This window comes from Macaca thibetana, chromosome 14 (genome assembly GCF_024542745.1).
Source record: "Macaca thibetana thibetana isolate TM-01 chromosome 14, ASM2454274v1, whole genome shotgun sequence".
Taxonomy (NCBI): domain Eukaryota; kingdom Metazoa; phylum Chordata; class Mammalia; order Primates; family Cercopithecidae; genus Macaca; species Macaca thibetana.
The window spans coordinates 65734370-65754942 of record NC_065591.1 but is presented as its reverse complement, the minus strand read 5'-3'; the positions used below and the strand labels follow the sequence as shown (position 1 = coordinate 65754942).

The following is a 20573-nucleotide window of genomic DNA, read 5'->3' as shown; positions in this document are numbered from 1 at the left end:
AACTCCTAGCTATATACCCAAGGGAAATTAAAACATACGTCTACATAAAAATGTGTACACCAATGTTCATACCAGCATTATTCAACTGGATAGCCACATGGAAAAAAAATGAAGCAACCCCAAAAATGAAACTAACTAAATGTCCATCAACCGATGAATGGATTAAGAAATCTGGAGTATCCATACAGTAGAGCAGTGTTTTTACATTTGGCCATCAAGGTGAAGTACTGCTACATGTTACAACATGGATGAACCTTAAAAACATGCTAATTGAAAGAAACCAGGCCGGGCGCAGTGTTGGTACCTCACACCTGTAATCTGGGAGGCCGAGGTGGGAGAATCACTTTAACTCAGGAGTTCAAGACCAGCCTGGGCAACATAGGGAGACCCCGTCTCTACAAAAAGTAAAAAATTAGCCTGGGGTAGTGGCGTACACCTGTAGGGTCCTGCCTGCTCAGGAGGCTGAGGTGGGAGGATCACTTGCACCTTGGAAGTTGAGGCTGCAGTGAGCTGTGATTGCACCACTGTATTCCAGCCAGAGTTGCAAAGCAAGACCCTGTCTTAAATAAAAAGAAGCCAGTCACAGGCAAATATATGTACTTTTATTTCATTTAGATGAAATGTACAAATAGGCAAATCTATAGAGATAGGAAATAGATGAATAGTTCCTTAGAGATGGGAGTGCTGATGGGCAGGGTAGTGATAGCTAAAGGTTATGGAGTTTATTTTTGAGATGACGAAAATGTTTTAAAATTGAGTGGTGATGGTTGGTCACATTTATGAACATACTAAAAACTATCGAGTTGCTCACTTTATTTATTTTGTCTTTTTATTTTCATTTTTTTGAGACAGAGTTTTGCTTTGTCACCCAGGCTGGAGTGTAGTGGCGCAACCTCAGCTAACTGCAACCTCTACTTCCCGGGTTCAAGCAATTCTCCTGCCTCAGCTTCCCGAGTAGCTGGGATTGCAGGCGCATGCCACCACGCCCAGCTAGTTTTTTGTATCTTTAGTAGAGACAGGGTTTCACTGTGTTGGCCAGGCTGGTATTGAACTCCTGACCTCAAGTCATCCACCAGCCTCAGCCTCCCAAAGTGCTGGGATTACAGGTGCGAGCACCATATCTGACCAAATTGCTCACTTTAAATGGGAAGATTGTATGGTATGTGAATTATATCTCAATAAAGCTGTTTATGGGAAAAAAAAGGATCAAGAACTCAGAACAGTGAATGAAAAAAGATATACTAAGACACATAATTATGAAATTTTAAAATACTGAGAGACAATAGTAAAAGCCTCCAGAAAGGGAGAAAGAATAAAGGTCACATATACAATATCAGGAATTGGAATGACATCAGGTTTTCTACCACTTCCTTGGAAGACAGTGCAGAAATGTCTTCAGAATTCTGAAGTAAAATTATTTTCAACCTAAAATTCTACTCCTAATCAAACTATTAATCAAGTGTGAGGGTAGAGTAAAAATAACTTTATTCAGATTCTCAGAAGTTTACCTGTCTTGCACTATTCCTCAGAAAACCACAGGAAAATATCTTCTACTGAACATTGATTTTAGGAAGAAAGAGTAAGACATATAGTCTAAGAAATAGGGGCTACAACACAGAAGAGGGATAGAAGGAGATTTCGGATATATAACATAGAGAGAGAGCAAGCAGTCCGTATAGGGGCATCCCTGACTTCAGTAGGGATGTTTCTAAGGAGTGAAGAGGTGAAGGGGAATGGAACATATATTGACCAAATTTTCAGTTCTCTCTTAGGAAATGTTCAATTCTCTTGAAGAATTCAGTCATAAAGTAGTAATAGGGTCAAAGAAAACTAAGCAAATGAAAATTAAGGCAGTTAATTTATACCAGGGATAATTACTTGTATAAGAAAAGAGGTGCAATAAATTATACTGTACTTGGCTCAGATACAATATTAACCCTGAAAATTAATTTAACCAAAAAATTTGTAATATAACTAAATAGAGAAGATGGATAAAAGGGAAATGTGTGGTTCAAGTGTAATGGTGTAAAAGAGTGGGTCCTTCATTTTTCATAGATCATACAGAAAAGCGAAAAATCAGAAAATAGTGGTATATTAATGTGTCACTTCAAAATACAGAGGTAAAGCCAGGCATGGGGGCTTACACCTGTAATCCCAGTATTTTGGGAGGCCACGTCAGATCGTTTAGTTCAAGACTAGCCTGGGTAACATAATGAGGCCCTGTCTCTACAGAAATTTTTAATTAGCCAGGTGTGTTGGTATGCACCTGTAATCCTAGCTACTACTAAGGAGGCTGAGACAGGAGGATCCCTTGAGCCCAGGAGTTCAAGGCTTCAGTGAGCTATGATAACACCAGTGCACTCCAGGCTGGGCAATAAAGCAAGACCATGTCTCTAATAAATTTTTAAAAAGAGAAATACGGAGGTAAATACTAGAAGAAGCATCCAAGGGAATTGAAAGTGATCCCCTCTGAGGAATCACTCAGCTACTGTTTTTTATTATAAGCCTTGTAGTCCTATTTGACTTTCAGAATAGGTATGTGTATTCTTTTATTTAAAATTATGTCTAAGAAGAAAAAGAAGAGGATAGTACTGAAAATAGGCTTACTTTATGGCCAAGGAACACAGGCAAATTTTAGCCCTTTTAGTATGTCATAGACAGGTGAATAAATTCAAAGAAATATTAATTTCAAAAAAGAGTAAAAAGTGGAAAAGTCTTCATAAATTTAAGGGTGTACAAAGTGGGGAATAACAAGCAACTGGAAAAATCTTCGTAACTTTAAGGATGTACAAGGGGGAGAGTATATGTGGCAAATAATACAGTTATATAAAAGACCAAAAAGTAGAGTTTCAAAAAGAAGCAGGTCTTAAACTCCTGGGCTGCGGAAGCTGCAGAGAGGCCATGTAGACTGGGAAGTTGTTAGTTGGATTATGGCAGTTAGGAAGCTGTTCTGACCTTTGAGAGTTACTATAGATAGATGGTTTTCAAGGAGGGGGTGATTCTTCCCCACCCCAACCCCATGAGATATTTACAGAGTCTGGAGACATTTTTTGGTTGTCACAACTGGGAATGTGCTACTGGCATCTGATAAGTGGAGGCCAGGGATCTGAAATGCATAGGACAGTCCCAAAGATAGAAGAACTGTTTGACCCAACATGTCAGCAGGGCTGAGATTGAGAAACCCTTCTGTAGCCCAGGGAAAGGTGAGGAAGGGAACGTTAACTATCTGCTTGTTCAAAATAATATAAGAACACTGTCTAATTTGAAGGTAGTGATTATATACTATTTTCTTGAGAAATTAAGGAAAGAAGTATAGCAGCTAACTTGAAAGGAAGCAACATGGAAAGAAATAATAAATAAAATCTGTAGCACAGTACCTGGCATCATATTCATTAAGAAATCATTAAGTTCACTAACAGGTGCTTATTAAATGCTAATTAATGTAGGAGAAACAGAACTATATGCATATTTTGCCCTCAAGGAACCTAAACTTTGAGGAAAAATATGGAATTTATACAAGGAACTGAAAGAAAGGTAGAAAGTAAAAATTGCTATCAAAAAAGAGACCAGTAATCTCAGCACTTTGGGAGGCCAAGGTAGGTGGATCACCTGAGGAGTTAAAGACCAACCTGACCAACATGGTGAAACCCCATCTCTAAAAATACAAAAATTAGCCGGGCGTGGTAGTGGGTGCCTATAATCCCAGCTACTAGGGAGGCTAAGGCAGGAAAATCACTTGAATCCGGGAGGCAGAGGTTGCAGTGAGCCTAGATCATGCCATTGCACTCCAGCCTGGACAACAAGAGCAAAATTCCACCTCAAAAAAAAAAAAAAAGAGAGAGAGACCAGCATAGGATTTAAAAAAAAAAAGGGAGAATTTGTTCCTTCAAAATTCTGAGTTTATAGTTACTTATATGCTTATCTTCCTATTAGTTTATAAACTGTGTTTTATTCATTTTTTTATATTCTGTATAGAACTAATATCACCGTAATTAGTCCTAAATGCACATATTTTTGTTTATTGGAAGTGGGTGTGTCTGTGAATTTTTTGCAAAATCAGTGTATAATATTTAACTCATTGAATTATACCTTTTTTTCTCTCTATCAGACTGTAAATACAACAAGAGTACAGATTGTGTTAGCTTAGCCATCTCTGTATCTTCCAGGACCTAGCACATAATAGGTGACCAGTAAATGTTTGTTGAATAAATGAATGAGATCACAATCAGTGTCAGTAGTGTGTTTTTGAATACTGGTTGTTAGCATCCCAGAGGAGGGGTAGTATAATTGGGAAATATTTATTCAGTAGTCTTCTGTTTAATGTGAGTCTTTTGTTTAACATATCTCCTTCCACATTTAGAACTTCAGAAAGTTTCACTAAAGAGAGAATAGTTCAGCTGAAACTTCTGTTAAAATTCTTCTGCTTTGTTTTCTTATCTCTGCAGTGCTGAATTATCCCAAGGCAATTTCTGGGATGGGCTAGGCTCTCCTCCAGATTGCCCATCTCCTGGGAGTGATGTGTATTGCAGCAGTGAACTGAATGACCCTCAGTATGACCAAAGTCTTCTGGAGAACTTATTTTATACAGTACCTGTAAGTCATTGAACCTAAAGCACTGAGAATTAGAGAACAAATGTATTAATAATATTAGTAGCTGGAGGCATGATACCACTTGCCAGACAGCTATGCATTTTACATACCTTACCTTACTTAATCATAATGACAACCTGAAGAAGAAAGTAGTATCTTCATTTTACAGATGTTGAGACAGGCCTAGTAGAATTTGAGTATTTTGTGCAAAAACATGTAACAAATAAGTATTAGAGCCAGAATTCAAATTCAAGTTTGCCTGAGTCCAAAGCCTATGGTTTAATTAATGTATTATATGGTTTCCTTAGAGCTTTTATAAGGAACAGCTGATGTAGTTACACCCTCAGAACCATCCTTAACTGGTATCTGTTAAAAATATTCCAAAAATACTTCTTACTCGTAGGAGACAAAACTCTTCTGGCCTGTGAGACAGGGATTCTCTTTTCTGGCAGCGCTGGTTTTTTCAAAGTTCTTTTTTCTGTCAAGCCTTATGCTCTTTTCACTGACTTAGCATCTTCTAGAGTCTATACATAGTAAGTCCAATCCCTGTTCCACAAGTAATTGTTTATATGTGCAAAGGTTCATACTCCTGATTTTCCTTTTCTCCAGGTCAAAAAAAGATACTGAAATACAAGGTAGTTTATACCAGCCCAGTAGTAAGCCAGTGAGGGCTACTACAGTTTGGAAGAAGCAGGGAAAACTTTTACATGAGATTGTTGGGGAAAAGCATAATGAAGAATAAAGGGTTTTAACTGAGACTTGAAAGATAGTGTTTTGAGAAGCAGAGAAAAGATACAAAATGGGTGTAGAAGAATGACCTGTGCAGAAAATCACATTTTTGCACTACAAGGGATCCAGTTGACTAGATGAGAATTTGTGTGGAAAAGAAGTTGAAAAGGCAGGCTAGCACATTGCAGCCAATCTGTGAAAGGCTTTTCATGTCAGGTGAAGAGGAAGTCACATATCACAAGAGTGTTTTAGGAATCTGAGTCTGGCAGCCATACAGGGGGGCAGACTGAAGAGGGAATAACCAGAAGCAGATAGGAAGCCACTGGGCTACGGGAGGTATGAGAGAGAATGCCTGAATGAGAGTAGCAGCAGTGGGATTGGACACGAGGAGGTGGGTGAGAAAGACCTTAGGAACTGTTAGGATTTCATGACTTCCCACCTTCACAGTCATCACTGATAATATGTTCCCTATAGGATAACGAGGAAATATTTATTACATATTTATTACCCATTTTCTGTGTGCTAGGGACTTCACATCTTATCTATCATTTATTAAATACTTGGGCGGGTTGTTTGTTTGTTTTTTTTTATGGCTGAAACTAATGGAGCACTAAATACTGTTTTTCATTCATTATTTTGTTTAATTCTTTTTTTTTTTTCCGAGACGGAGTCTCTCATTCTGTCACCCAGGCTGGAGTGCAGAGGCATAATCTCGGATCACCGCAACCTCCGCCTCCCGGGTTCAAGCAATTCTCCTGCCTCAGCCTCCCGAGTAGCTGGGATTACAGGCACATGCCACTGCACCTGGCTAATTTTTGTATTTTTATTAGAGACAGGCTTTCACCATGTTGGCCAGGCTGGTCTTGAACTCCTGACCTCAAGTCATCTGCCCACCTCACTCTCCCAAACTGCTGTGATTACAGGCATAAGCCACCATGTCCAGCTCTATTTTATTTAATTCTTTTACCAGCTGCATGAGATAGTATTATCTCTCCTTTACATAGCATTAAACAAAAGCTTAAAGAGGTTAAGTACTAATAATTAAGTGGCAGAATTGGAATTCTCACCCTAGTCTATCTGACAAAAAGCCTGTATTTTTTTCTACTAGACCACAGTGTGTCGTCAGTCTTGAGCATGGTGTTAGAATCTGACCGTGAATGACCTCTCTAACTTTGTCTCCCACTTACACCCTTTACCCACCGGAGTCTCCAGCCTTACTGGAGTCTCATGCCACTTGACACTCTGAAACATTTTAGCTCTTTTTTTTTTTTTTTTCCTGTAAAGACAGGGTCTTACTATGTTGTCCAAGTTGGTCTCAAACTCCTGGCTCAAGCAGTTCTCCTGCCTTGGCCTCCCAAAGGGTTGAGATTACAGGCATGAGCCACTGCACCTGGCCTTAGCTCTTGTATCTCCCTATTTTTTGCTGGTACTAATCCTTCTACTTTGAATGCTGAAATGCTCTTATCCATCTGATAAACTTAATTCTTAAAGATCAACTCATCACCTCTGTGAAGAAATCATCCCAGACTTCTCCAAGCATAATTTGTTACCTGAATACCCATATATCTTGCACATATTTCTATTATAGCTCTTACCACGTTGTATGATATAGTCCCTTGTACGCAGGAATGTGTCTTCATTCTTTTTATTACCAGTACAGCAAAGGCCTGACAGATACCGAGTGCTCACTCAGTGAATACTTAGTGAATAAATGAATGTGTGAATGGTACTACATAATCCCCCATGCTATTTGAACAAAATAATTTTAGAAAATGTTTGTTGCCTGAAAGAAGGAGTGAACTAACTGACCATGAGACAGCGGGAAAGTCAAGGAGTTACAATGTTCCTTCCCCAAAGTCAGTGTTTGACATTCTTAATATTGAATAGCATTCACAGTGTGATTACCTTGTATTTTGGTAGCTGAAATTCTTAGCTGTTGAGCAATGTAGTTTATGTTAACCTTAATTCCTTTCAGCCCTTGGACTCATCTAGATCTTGATTACCTTGTCAATAACCTTTTTTTTTTTTTAATACTTTAAGTTCTAGGGTACGTGTGCACAATGTGTGGTCTGTTTCATATGTATACATGTGCCATGTTGGTTTACTGCACCCATCAACTCATCATTTACATTAGGTATTTCTCCTAATACTATCCCTTCTCCAACCCTCCAAGGCCCCAGTGTGTGATGTTCCCCACCCTGTGTCTAAGTGATCTCATTGTTCAGTTCCCATCTATGAGTAAGAATAGGCGGTGTCTGGTTTTCTGTCCTTGTGATAGTTTGCTCAGAATGATGGTTTCCACCTTCATCCGTGTCCCTGCAAAGAACATGACCTCAACCTTTTTTGTGGCTGCATAGTATTCCGTGGTGTATATGTGCCACATTTTCTTAATCCAGTCTATCATTAATGGAATTCGGGTTGGCTCCAAGTCTTTGCTATTGTGAATAGTGCTGCAATAAACATATGTGTGCATGTATCTTTATAGCAGCATGATTTATAATCCTTTGAGTATATACCCAGTAATGGAATTGCTGGGTCAAATGGTAATTCTAGTTCTAGATCTTTGAGGAATTGCCACACTGTCTTCCGCAATGATTGAACTAATTTACACTCCCACCAGCAGTGTAAAAGCATTCCTATTTCTCCACATCCTCTCCAGCATCTGTGGAAACAAACCTTTTTTTAGAAATAACTGTGCATATTGATAAGGATCCTTCGAAATGGAGCCTTGTAAGACAATGTTGTCCATTAGAACTTCCTGTGATGACAGAAATGTCCTGTACTCACATTGTCCAATTCGGTAGCCAGTAGTCACATGGGCAAGGACTTCATGACTAAAACACCAAAAGCAATGGCAACAAAAGCCAAAATTGACAAATGGTATCTAATTAAACTAAAGAGCTTCTGCACAGCAAAAGAAACTATCATCAAAGTGAACAGGCAACCTACAGAATGGGAGAAAATTTTTGCAATCTACCCATCTGACAAAGGGCTATTACCTAGAATCTACAAAGAACTTAAACAAATTTACAAGAAAAAAATCAAACAATCCCATCAAAAAGTGGATGAAGGATATAAACAGATACTTCTCAAAAGAAGACATTTATGCAGCAACAGATACATGAAAAAATGCTCATCATCACTGGTCATCAGAGAAATGCAAACCAAACCACAATGAGATGCAATCTCACGCCAGTTACAATGCAATCATTAAAAAGTCAGGAAACAATAGATGCTGGAGAGGATGTGGAGAAATAGGAACGCTTTTACACTGTTGGTGGGAGTGTAAAGTAGTTCAACCATTGTGGAAGACAGTGTGGCAATTCCTCAAGGATCTAGAACTAGAATTACCATTTGACCCAGCAATCCCATTACTGGGTGTATACCCAAAGGATTATAAATCATGCTACTATAAAGACATATGCACACATATGTTTATTGCAGCACTATTCACAATAGCAAAGACTTGGAGCCAACCCAAATGTCCAACAGTAATAGACTGAATTAAGAAAATGTGGCACATATACACCATGGAATACTATGTAGCCATAAAAAAGGTTGAGGTCATGCCCTTTGCAGGGACATGGATGAAACTGGAAACCATCATTCTGAACAAATTATCACAAGGACAGAAAACCAAACACTGCCTGTTCTCACTCATAGATGGGAATTGAACAATGAGATCACTTAGACACAGATGGGGAACATCACACACTGGGGCCTGTCGAGGGGTGGAGGGCTGGGGGAGGGATAGCATTAGGAGGAATACCTAATGTAAATGATGAGTTGATGGGTGCAGTAAACCAACATGACACATGTATACATATGTAACAAATCGCACATTGTGCACATGTACCCTACACTTAAAGTATAATTAAAAAAAAAAAAAAAAGTAACCTGACAATCATGCTATTCAACGTAGCTACTAGCCACATGCTGCTGCTTAAATTAGTTGACATTACATAAAATTTAAAATTTATTCTTCAGTTGCACTCATCAATAACCATTTTTAAAAGTTGCCACTTAAAGGAAATCTTAAAGGCAAAAATCTTTGTAATTTTGCCTTTTAAAGTTGTATTGTGGTGGCGCGGTGGCTCACGCCTGTAATCCCAGCACTTTGGGAGGCCAAGGCAGGCAGATCACTTAAGGTCAGGAGTTCGAGACCAGCCTGGACAACATGGTGAAACCCTGTCTCTACTAAAACTACAAAAATTAGCCAGGTGTGGTGGCGCATGCCTATAGTCCCAGCTACTTGGGAGGCTGAGGCATGAGAATCACTGGAACCTGGGAGGCGGAGGTTATAGTGAGCGGAGATCATACCACTGCACTCCAGCCTAGGCAACAGACCGAGACTCCATCTCAAAAAAAAAAAAGTTGTATTGCTTCCAAGAAGACATTCTTATCATGCTTATTTAAATTAATTTGTCCCCCTGTCACAGATCAACACATTATACCCCCTGACACGCTGAAAAAAGGGTAGTTTTAAATGATAGACTTAAAATAACTTTGGGTTTGTGTCCTGAATTTATATTATATTAGCAAGCTTTGTATCTTTTTTTTTAAATGGAACCCAGTAACTATAATGCCATCTTCTCTCTTTATTTTACATTTTGTGATGTAAAGGGCTGATCAGTCCATTGCAGTAGCTGCCTTTTCTCAAAATAAAAATGAATTGCAAGGGGCTTAGCCATTGGTTCCCTCATTAAGGAAATTTGTGACCTATATATAGTAAACAGTTCATTTTAGCAAGATTAAAAGCAGAATGAATCATTTGTAGTATAGAATGGTGACAAAAAGTAGTCTTGGCTGGGTACAGTGGCTCACCCCTATAATTCCAGCACTTTGGGAGGCCGAGGCGGGCAGATCACTTGAGCCCAATAGTTTGAGACCAGCCTGGGCAACATGGCCAAACTTTAACTCTACAAAAAATACAAAAATTAGCCAGGGGTGGTGGCACATGCCTGTAGTCCCAGCTAGGAGGCTGAGGTAGGAGGATCACATGAGCCCCGGGGAGGTCAGGGTTACAGTGAGCTGTGATTGTGCCACTGCACTCCAGCCTGGCAACACAGTGAGACTGTGTCTCAAAAAAATAAATAAATAAGTAGTCTATCCAAATAATTAGGTGACATCGTCCAAGTCATTTGGCCTCAAACTATGGTAGAAATACAGGCTTTGAAGCCCATGGAGATCAAAATCTGGCTTTACAGGTATGGTTCATAAACAAGCTGCCTTACTTTTTTCAGCTCTGATTTTCTCTCTTGTAAAAACTGAGATAAAGGAACCTTGTAGGAATGTGGTGAATTTTAGAAATATACATGTAGCATTAAGCATAATACCAGACATACAGTCTATAGTCAATAAATAATTATTATTGTTATTGAGAATTTGAAAGAAGAATCTACCTTCATTTATTTGCTTTCAACTGAACTTGTAGGTTATTTTTGTGAACTTCAGATTATTTTTGTATAACCAGGAGAAATACAGGATTATCTTCCTGGTGTCAGTTCTTTCTTTAAGAGAGTGATGTATGTACAGAGAAGAACTTGCTTTCTTTCTTTTTTTTTTTTAGAACTTGCTTTCTTTAGAGAAATGTTTCGTTGCCACAATCCCCAAAGCAGCTGTCTTTTAGTGTCTCTGTTTCTTCCTCTCCATAGAAATCTGATACCAGCATCAGTGATTTCCTCAGTGAAGAGGATGATGTTGTCCCTTCTAAAAAAATAAGCCAGTCAACAGCTCTTGCCAGATCGTCTAAGGTTCTGGAGCCAAGTGATCATAAGCTGAAGAAGAGGTCAACAGGCAAGAAAAATAGGTGAGCTGCTCTGTTTATTTAAAGGTAAACGCAAAGGAATATTATTTTCACAAGATCTCCTAAGGTGAAATGACCCATTTGTCCAGCACCATTAGAGTGATTAAGTTGCAATAACTCAGTAAACATTGTAATTCTTAAAAATGTAATAATCTGAAAAGATGGGTACTTTTTTTTTCCATAGGTTTTGGGGAACAGGTAGTATTTGGTCACCTGAATAAGTTCTTTAGTGGTGATTTCTGAGATTTTGTTGTACCCATCACCTAAGCAATATGATACTGTACCCAATTTGTAGCCTTTTTTTTTTTTTTTTTTTTTTTTTTTTTTGAGACAGAGTTTTGCTCTTGTTTCCCAGGCTGGAGTGCAATGGCACGATCTCAGATTACTGCAACCTCCACCTCCAGGATTGAAGCAATTCTTCTGCCGAGTAGCTGGGATTACAGGCATGCGCCACCATGCCCAGCTAATTTTTATTTTTAGTAGAGACGCAGTTTCTCCATGTTGGTCAGGCTACTCTTGAACTCCCAGCCTCAGGTGATCCGCCCACCTTGGCCTCCCAAAGTGCTGGGATTACAGGTGTGAGCCACCGCACCCGGCCTCTAATTTGTAGTCTTTTATCCCTCACCTTCTTCCCACTGTTTCCCTCAGTTTCAAAAGTCCATTGTATCATTCTTATGCCTTTGCATCCTCATAGCTTAACTTCCACTTATGAGTGAGAACATACAATGTTTGGTTTTCCATTCCTGAGCTACATCACTTAGAATAATGGTCTCCAATTCCATCCAGATTGCTGCAAATGCCGTTATTTCGTTTCTTTTTTATGGTTGAGTAGTATTCCATATATATATATGGAATTTCTTTATCCACTCGTTGATTGATGGACATTTAGGCTGGTTCCATATTTTTGCAATTGCAAATTGTGCTGCTATAAACATTCGTGTACAAGTATCTTTTCCATATAATGACTTCTTTTCCTCTGGGTAGATACTAGAAGTAGGATTGCTGGATCAAATGGTAGTTCTACTTTTAGTTATTTAAGGAACGTCCACACTGTTTTCCATAGTTGTTGTACTAGTTTACATTCCCACCGGCAGCGTAATAGTGTTCCCTTTTCACCACATCCCCACCAACATTCTTTTTTTTTTTTTTTTTTTTTAATGGCCATTCTTGCAGGAGTAAAATGGTATCGCACTATGGTTTTGATTTGCATTTCCCTGATCATTAGTGATGTTGAGCATATTTTCATACATTTGTTGGCCATTTGTATATCTTCTTTTGAGAATTGTTTATTCATATCCTTAGCCCACTTTTGATGTGATTGTTTGATTTTTTTCTCGCTAATTTGTTTACATTCCTTATAGATTCTGGATATTAGTCCTTTGTCAGATGTATAGATTGTGAAGATTTTCTCCCATTCTGTGGGTTGTCTGTTTACTCTGCTGACTGTTTCTTTTGCTGTGCAGAAGCTTTTTAGTTTAATTAAGTTCCATCTATTTATCTTTGTTTTTGTTGCATTTGCTTTTGAGTTCTTGGTCATGAAGTCTTTGTCTAAACCAATGTCTAGAAGGGTTTTTCCATTGTTGTCTTCTAGAATTTTTATGATTTGAGGTCTTAGATTTAGTCCTTGATCCATCTTGAGTCGATATTTTTATAAGGTGAGAGATGAACATCCAATTTCATTCTTCTACATGTGGCTTGCCAATTGTCCCAATACCATTTGTTGAATAGGGTGTCCTTTCACCACTTTATGTTTTTGTTTGCTTTGTCGAAGATCAGTTGGCTATAAATATTTGGCTTTATTTCTGGATTCTCTATTCTGGTCCATTGGTCTGTGTGTCTGTTTTTATACCAATACCATGCCGTTTTGGTGACTATGGCCTTACAGTATAGTTTGAAGTCAGGTAATGTAATGCCTCCAGATTTGTTCTTTTTGCTTAGTCTTGCTTTGGCTATGTGGGCTCTTTTTTGGTTCCATATGAATTTTAAGATTTTTTTTTCTAGTTCTGTGAAGAATGATGAGGGTATTTTGATGGGAATTACACTGAATTTGTAGATTGCTTTTGGCAGTATGGTCATTTTCATTTTATTGATTCTACCAAGATAGGTATAATTTAAATGGTTAAGGAAGAAAGCAGGATTCTAGGTTGTATGTGTACTGTAATCACGACTATGTAGAAAATATGCATAAGGAAAGCAAATGAGAAGAAATACACAAAAGTGACAATAGTAGTTACATTAGGATAGTGGGTAACTGAAATAAGGTCTGTGTCCCTTCTAGAAAAACCTAAATTTGTAGTTTCAGTTTCTGTACTCATGTGTATTGTATATATGTGTGTGTGTGTGTGTATATATATGTGTGTGTATATGTGTGTGTGTGTATGTGTGTGTGTGTGTGTATATGTATATATATAGTATTTAAAAATTTTTTTGTACTGCGAGCATAGATTCCAGTTACCCTGAATATACACTCTCAAACCTTTAGATTATAATTGTTTTTACATTTTTTGAGATTTCTTGCACTATAGGACCAGAATTCTGATAATTAAGGTTGTTTCCAATCCTTGATAACTTGTGAATCAAGATGCTTGACTGGGTGTGGTGGTTCACACCTGTAATCCCAGCACTTTGGGAGGCTGAGGCAGGAGGATTGCTTGAGTCTGAGTTCAAGACCAGCCTGGGCAACATAGTAATATCTCATCTGTACAAAAAATACAAAAGTTAGCCGGGTGTGATGACCCATGCTTGTGGTCCCAGCTACTTGAGAAGTTGAGGTGGGAGGATCATTTGAGCCCAGGAGGTCAAGGCTGCAGTGAGCCATGATCATGCCACTGCACTCTGGCCTGGGTGACAGAGCAATACCCTGTGCAAAAATAAAAATTAAAAAATTAAAACTTGCTGCCCTCCCTCTTTCCTCGTCTTGCCTGTGCAAACTAGATTGTTTCATGTGAAGCCTGTAACAGTATGCCTCACTGCTCGTGTGAACTCCTTTCAGAAATTTGGTTGAACAACAGATGCTCTCAGAAACTCCAGAAGATACCCAAACGATGACACTAAGTGTGGATAGACTGGCCCTTTTGGGTAGAACACATTCAGTCAGAATCATCATTGAAACCATGGGAATTCCTCCAGATAATCATCAGATGACCCCTGACAAAAAAAGCTATGCTGGTCCACCACCTAAGGTGACTACAGCAAAAAAGCGGTATGTCTCTAACATGAGAAAGCTAAATTTGACATTTTTCGAAAGTGTGTGTGATGATAATAATCAAAAGTTGTATAATACTGTGATTTGGGATGTGTTTTCATATGCATCATTTAATGTACAGAAATATACTGAATCCCCACTAGATCCCAAGAACTGTGTAAGTATGGGACTAAAGAAAATTAAGACACAGACTCTGTTCTTACATATCTTACAGTTAGCAGGACAGAGAAACATTTAAATGGCTATCTATAACATAAGGCTTTAGGGCCCAAAATAGATGTTTTGTATTAAAAGTGCTGTGGGAACGCAAGAAAGGGAACCTTTGATTCTCTGACAAGGATTGGTGGAAACCTTTGAAGAAGAGGTAAGGCTTCTGAGTACTAGAGGTCCTGAAAATAGGACTTCAAATATATGTTGGATTTATCAGACGGAAATTAGGTTTATTGTTTGGTTAGTTTTTAATCACTTTTTTTGTTTTTCTTTTTAGCACTTTCTTTGTAGAATATCACTTTCCTGTGGGCTTTTCGGAAAGCGGATTGGGAAAGACAGCTTTGATCACTGAGGTTGTTCGACTCGCCTCCAGTAAAATTACAAATGGAAGTAAGAGACACACTGGTTTTCTGCACCTTAGACATTCTGACTTTGGAAGAATTTTTGAATTCGTAATTACTCATTTGACTTTTTTTTTTTTTTTTTTGACATGGAGTCTCGCTCTTTCGCCCAGGCTGGAGTGTGGTGGCGCAATCTCTACTCACTGCAGCCTCCGCCTCCCGGGTTCAAGCAATTCTCCCATCTCAGCCTCCTGAGTAGCTGGGATTACAGGCGCATGCCACACCACCCAGCTAATTTTTGTATTTTTTAGTAGAGACGTGGTTTCACCATGTTGGCCAGGGTGGTTTCGAACTCCTGACTTCAGGTGATCCGTGCACCTCGGCCTCCCAGAGTGCTGGGATTACAGGCATGAGCCATCATGCCTGGCCTCATTTGACTTTTGTAGTATCATAAAATCTTAGAGCTAGAAAGAACTTTGAAGTGAATCTACTGTAATTTCTGTATTTTATAAGGGAGTAAACAGGCCCAGTGATACTATGACTATTCTAATATAAGGCAGCAGGTCACTAGTAACATAACTGACTAGAACTCAAAAATTATGATGCTTAAATCATTTTCTTTCAACTGTCGCCATTTTTCTTCTTTTAAAACAACTTTAACAAGACATAATTTACATACTGTACAATTTACTCGTTTAAAGTATAAAATTTTTTAATTTTTTTTTTTTTTTTTTTTTTTTTTTTTTTTTTTTTGCTACGGAGTCTCATTCTGTCGCCTAGGCTAGAGTGTAGTTGCTTGATCTCAGCTCACTGCAACCTCCACCTCCTGGCTTCAAGCAATTCTCCTGCCTTAGCCACCTGAGTAACTGGGATTACAGGTGCGTGCCAGCATGCCTGGCTAATTTTTGTATTTTTAGTAGAGATGGGGTTTCACCATGTTGGTCAGGCTGGTCTTGAACTCCTGACCTTAAGTGATCCACCTGCCTCGGCCTCCCACAGTGCTGGGATACAGGCATGAGCCACCATGCCCGGCCAATATTTTCAAGGCTGTGCAACCATCAGCACAATCTAATTTTAGAACATTTTCATTCCCCTAAAAGAAGCCCCATACTTACTAGCTTTCACTTCCCATTTCCCTCTTTCCCCAGCCCTAAGCAACTGCTAATCTTCTTTCTGTCTCTATCAGTTTGTCCATTCTAGGTGTCTCATATAAATGGAATCATGCAACTTGTGATTTTTTTGACTACTGTCTTTGACTTACCATAATATTTTTAGGTTTCAAGTTGTAGTATATATCAGTCCTTCATTCCTTTCTATGGCTAATACTCCATTGCATAGATATACCACATTTCATTTATCCTTTCCTCAGTTGATGGACATTCAGGTTGTTTCCACTTTTTGGTGGCAATTTTGCATAATGTTGCTCTGTGAACATTTGTGTACATGTTTTTGTATGGACCGTGTGCTTTCATTTCCGTTGGGTATATATCTAATGGTAGAATTGCTGGGTCATATGGTAACTTTATGTTTTAATTTTTTCAAGAATTGCCAGACTGTTTTCAACAGTGGCTGCACCATTTTCCCACTATCAGTATATGAATGTTCTGATTTGTCTACATCCTCATCAACACTTGTTACTTTCCATTCTTTTTTATTCTGGTCATCCTGGTGGATGTGAAGTGACATCACATTGATTTTGATTTGCATTTTCCTTGATGGCCAGTCATGTCAAGCATCTTTTCATGTGCTTATTGGCCATTTATATATCTTCTTTGGAGAAATGCCTATTCAGATCCTTTGTTCATTTTCAAATCAGACTCTTTGTTATTGAGTTATAAGAGTTCTTTGTATATCCTAAATACAAGCCCCTTATCAGATCTATGATTTGCAAATATTTTCTCCCATTCTGTGGGTTGGCCTTTCACTCTCTAGATGGTATTGTTTACAGCACAAAAGTTTTTCATTTTTATGTACTCTAGTTTATCTGTTTTTTTCTTTTGTTGCTTATGCTTTTGGTGTTGTCTTTTTTTTTCTAATTTGTTTTAAATATTTCAGATACAGAAAAAGGATAATATAATAGACATTTATGTTCCTGCCACCCAAAATTACAGCCACTTTTCTAATATATTCTGAGGATACCTTTGCCTTGGTTTTCCAGTTTGATCTATGAATAGTTAGTTCATCAGTGTTAAGTTTCTTCTCTGGGAAGTAGTTTGAGAAATAAAAGATGTGGTCCTAACACTCCTACTACATAGTCAAATAACTTTTCCTTTACAGCATAGTAACATGGGATTTTTAAATTTTTACTTTGCTTTGTTTTGTTTCCTTTTAGAACTAGATAATCCATTCACATGGTTCAAAATTCAAAAGTTGCATCCTTGCAGACAAACAAGGTTGTTGCTTTTATATCCTTCCTTAAGCCATTATAGATAGATAGCCAGATAGATAGATAGATAGATAGATAGATAGATGTGTGTATGTGTGTGTGTGTGCGCACATGCGTGTGTATCAGCAAATATGTTTATTCCAGGGGTGTCCAATCTTTTGGCTTCCATGGACCACATTGGAAGAATTGTCTTGGACCACACATAAAATACGCTAACACTAACAATAGCTGATGAGCTTAAAAAAAAAATCACAAAAAAATCTTACAGTGTTTTAAGATAGTTTACAGATTTGTGTTGGGCTGCATTCAAAGCCATCATGGGCCACTTGTGGGCTCACAGGTTGGACAAGCTTGGTTTATCCCTTCCCCCACCTCCTGTCCTCCATGCTTCTGCAAGTGTTAGTGCACCATACACAAGTTGAGTGTCCTTTCTTCAAAGTGGTTAGAACCAGAAGTATTTAGGATTTCAGATTTTTTCAGATTTTGGAATATTTGCATATACATTAATACGATATCTTGGGCATAGGACCCAAATCTAAACATGAAATTCATTTATGTATCATATAGACCTTATACGCATAGCCTGAAGGTAATTTTGTACAATGTTTTAAATAATTTTGTGCATGAAATAAAGTTTTCACTGCGTTTTGACTGAGACCATCACATGAGGTAGGGTATGGTATTTTCCACTCTGGCATCATATTGGCATTTAGAAAGTTTTGGATTTTGGAGCATTTTGGATTTTGAGTTTTGGGGTTAGGGCTGCCCAACCTGTACGTGGTTCTGCACCTTGCCTTTAATCTTAGGAATTTTTGCATATCAGGATATAAAGAGGAAAGAGGAAACTCACAGATGAGGAAAGAGGAAACTGAGACGTAAATTAATTAAGTAGCTTGTGTAATATCACACAGCTGGTTTATGGTAGAACTAGAACTTCAACCTAGCACCATTTCGATTCCAAAATGTGCCTTAATCTATATTGCTTCTTAAACATTATTTTTATTTTTGGCCACAGTGATTGATCCTCTCTCTGTTTTTCTGAGGAGGATTATATGGGAAATGTGGAATAAGCATTGAGCCAAGAATTGCAAGACTGGGTTCTAGTTCTGATTATACCACACACTAATCATGCACCTTAGGCAAAATCACTGTCTTACCTGTGGGCCTCTCTTAATAATAATATGGATTAGACTAGGTATTAATCTGGATCCCTTTCAACTCTTGAAAAAAATCTTCTCTGGGACAGTGTTAGCAAGTTATTTACCTGAATTTTTTCTTCACTTACTGCCTTAACTCACAGACAGAATACATCAGTTATCCAAGCCCAAAATAATACAGTTGTGAGTAGCAGTTTTGATCAACTAATTCCAAGTTTGTAAAATTGCTTGCAGCTGGCATAATGTAAATTAACTTTACTCAGTGGTGAAAAATAATGAGCTTAAGAAACAGAGAATTATATGAGAAATATAGTAACAGTGCAAGAACGTACCTAAGTAGTAAGGAGAAATTGAAATAGGATTCTGTTTGTACATAAAGAATTTTACAGTGTCTAAAGTGCTTTTTCCTTTATTACCTCAGTTGATCCTCCCAGCACACCAATGAGGTGCAAGTGTTATCTTACTTCCCTTTCCCAGGTAGGGCAACCAAATAAACTGATCTAGTGGATGTGGGCTTCCTGGGCCCAGACCTTTTGTTCGTAGTTCCTGTGCATTGATCCACACAGCAAGGTCCAGATCCTGTCCAACAGTGCCAAGAAAAGTATAGAGTCACCAATTAATATGGCCAGAGATGAATAGAGAGATCGGTAGGTTAAAATGGGTCATTTGAATGAATGCTAGAAATAGCAGATTCTCTTCATAACTGGGCCTCTTGTGAGGATTCTTCAGATTCATGATCCATTTTAAGGGCCTTAGCAGTGAATGGACAGGAAGATCATTTTATAGGTGATAAAGTGTTTCTGAGGTGGTAATAATAAACAATAGAACTGGAGCTTAAACTTACATCCTTTGACTCTGGTGTCAAATTCTTTATTTTATTTTATTTTATTGATTTATTTTATTTATTTATTTTTGAGACAGAGGCTCGCTCTGTTGCCCAGGCTGGAGTGCAATGGCGTGATCTAGGCTCACTGTAAGCTCTGCCTCCAAGGTTCACGCCATTCTCCTGCCTCAGCCTCCTGAGTAGCTGGGACTTCAGGCGCCCACCACCTCGCCCGGCTAATTTTTTTTTTTTTTTTTTGTATTTTTAGTAGAGACAGGGTTTCACCGTGTTAGCCAGGATGGTCTCAATCTCCTAACCTCGTGATCCGCCCGTCTCGGCCTCCCAAAGTGCTGGGATTACAGGCATGAGCCACCGCACCCGGCCTCAAATTCTTTTTATTTACTAGTTAAAACTCTATAGCCATGAGCACAAACTCAAATACCACCATCACTTCTTCCACTTACACTTATAGCAGACACCCCTTCCTTTCCACCCAAGAGACAGACTGTGCTTTGCCTGACACTGCTAACATCAGTACCTGATACCTTGTTTGTGACAATAGGAGTGTCCAGAAGATAAGTTTATTTTTGTTGTTATAGTTTTTTATTCCATTCTTCTATTTATCTGTTTATCCCTCATTGTTCCACCTCCAGGCAGCCCCCTTCTTTTAGTATACTACCTACCAACTTGTCTTTTAAAAACAGTCCTATTACCTAAAACAAAGTGAAGTCTATAGGTATGTCTCCTTACACATCCAGTACTCATGATCGGCATTCATTTCTCATAGCAAAGCAGAGCAACATAGCACTGCCTGTCTTCTGTGTACTATCTTCAGGGTTTTCTCTTTGTCCCTGCTCATTCAGTCCTACAGCCCTAGCACTTTCTGTGAAATTACACTGACAAGATTTCTGCAGGAGATTTTAATTAAATTTGAAAGGGAAGCAGGTGGTATCAAGGCATGGATTGATGATGACTTCAGTTGGGTGGTGTGACATGTCTGTGTGTCTGGTTCTCCTTACAGAGGTGAAGTTCCAGCAGCGATTTGTGTTTCCAGTACAGTTTGGTGGCCCAATGATAGAGCACTGGTGGAATTCCAACCTCACTTTCCAAATTTATGCAAAGAAAACTCCACAGAAAAAGGTACTTTGAATGATTTTGGCCTTTGCCTTACCTTCACCCCAGGGATTTGGAGCATACCTAAAACTATATTCTTGCCTAAACTAGGAATCTTCAGGTGCAGGCAGTACTAATAATCCATTGTTATTATTATTATTACTACTACAAATCTCTGCTGTTTGTCATGGGCCAGATGTAATACTAAAGACT

The 20573-nt window shown here is 38.5% G+C and overlaps 1 protein-coding gene across 5 annotated transcripts in view; it reads left to right on the top strand.

The window, feature by feature from the left end:
• C2CD3 (C2 domain containing 3 centriole elongation regulator) overlaps positions 1 to 20573 on the top strand; it is a 155335-nt gene that overhangs the window by 48435 nt on the left and 86327 nt on the right. For all 5 annotated transcript variants that reach the window (XM_050756034.1, XM_050756032.1, XM_050756035.1 and 2 more), the window contains 5 exons: positions 4446 to 4593; positions 10974 to 11128; positions 14118 to 14327; positions 14818 to 14930; positions 20269 to 20387. In XM_050756034.1, the coding sequence (XP_050611991.1) occupies positions 4446 to 4593; positions 10974 to 11128; positions 14118 to 14327; positions 14818 to 14930; positions 20269 to 20387 (745 nt within the window). The remainder of the gene's footprint in view (positions 1 to 4445; positions 4594 to 10973; positions 11129 to 14117; positions 14328 to 14817; positions 14931 to 20268; positions 20388 to 20573) is intronic.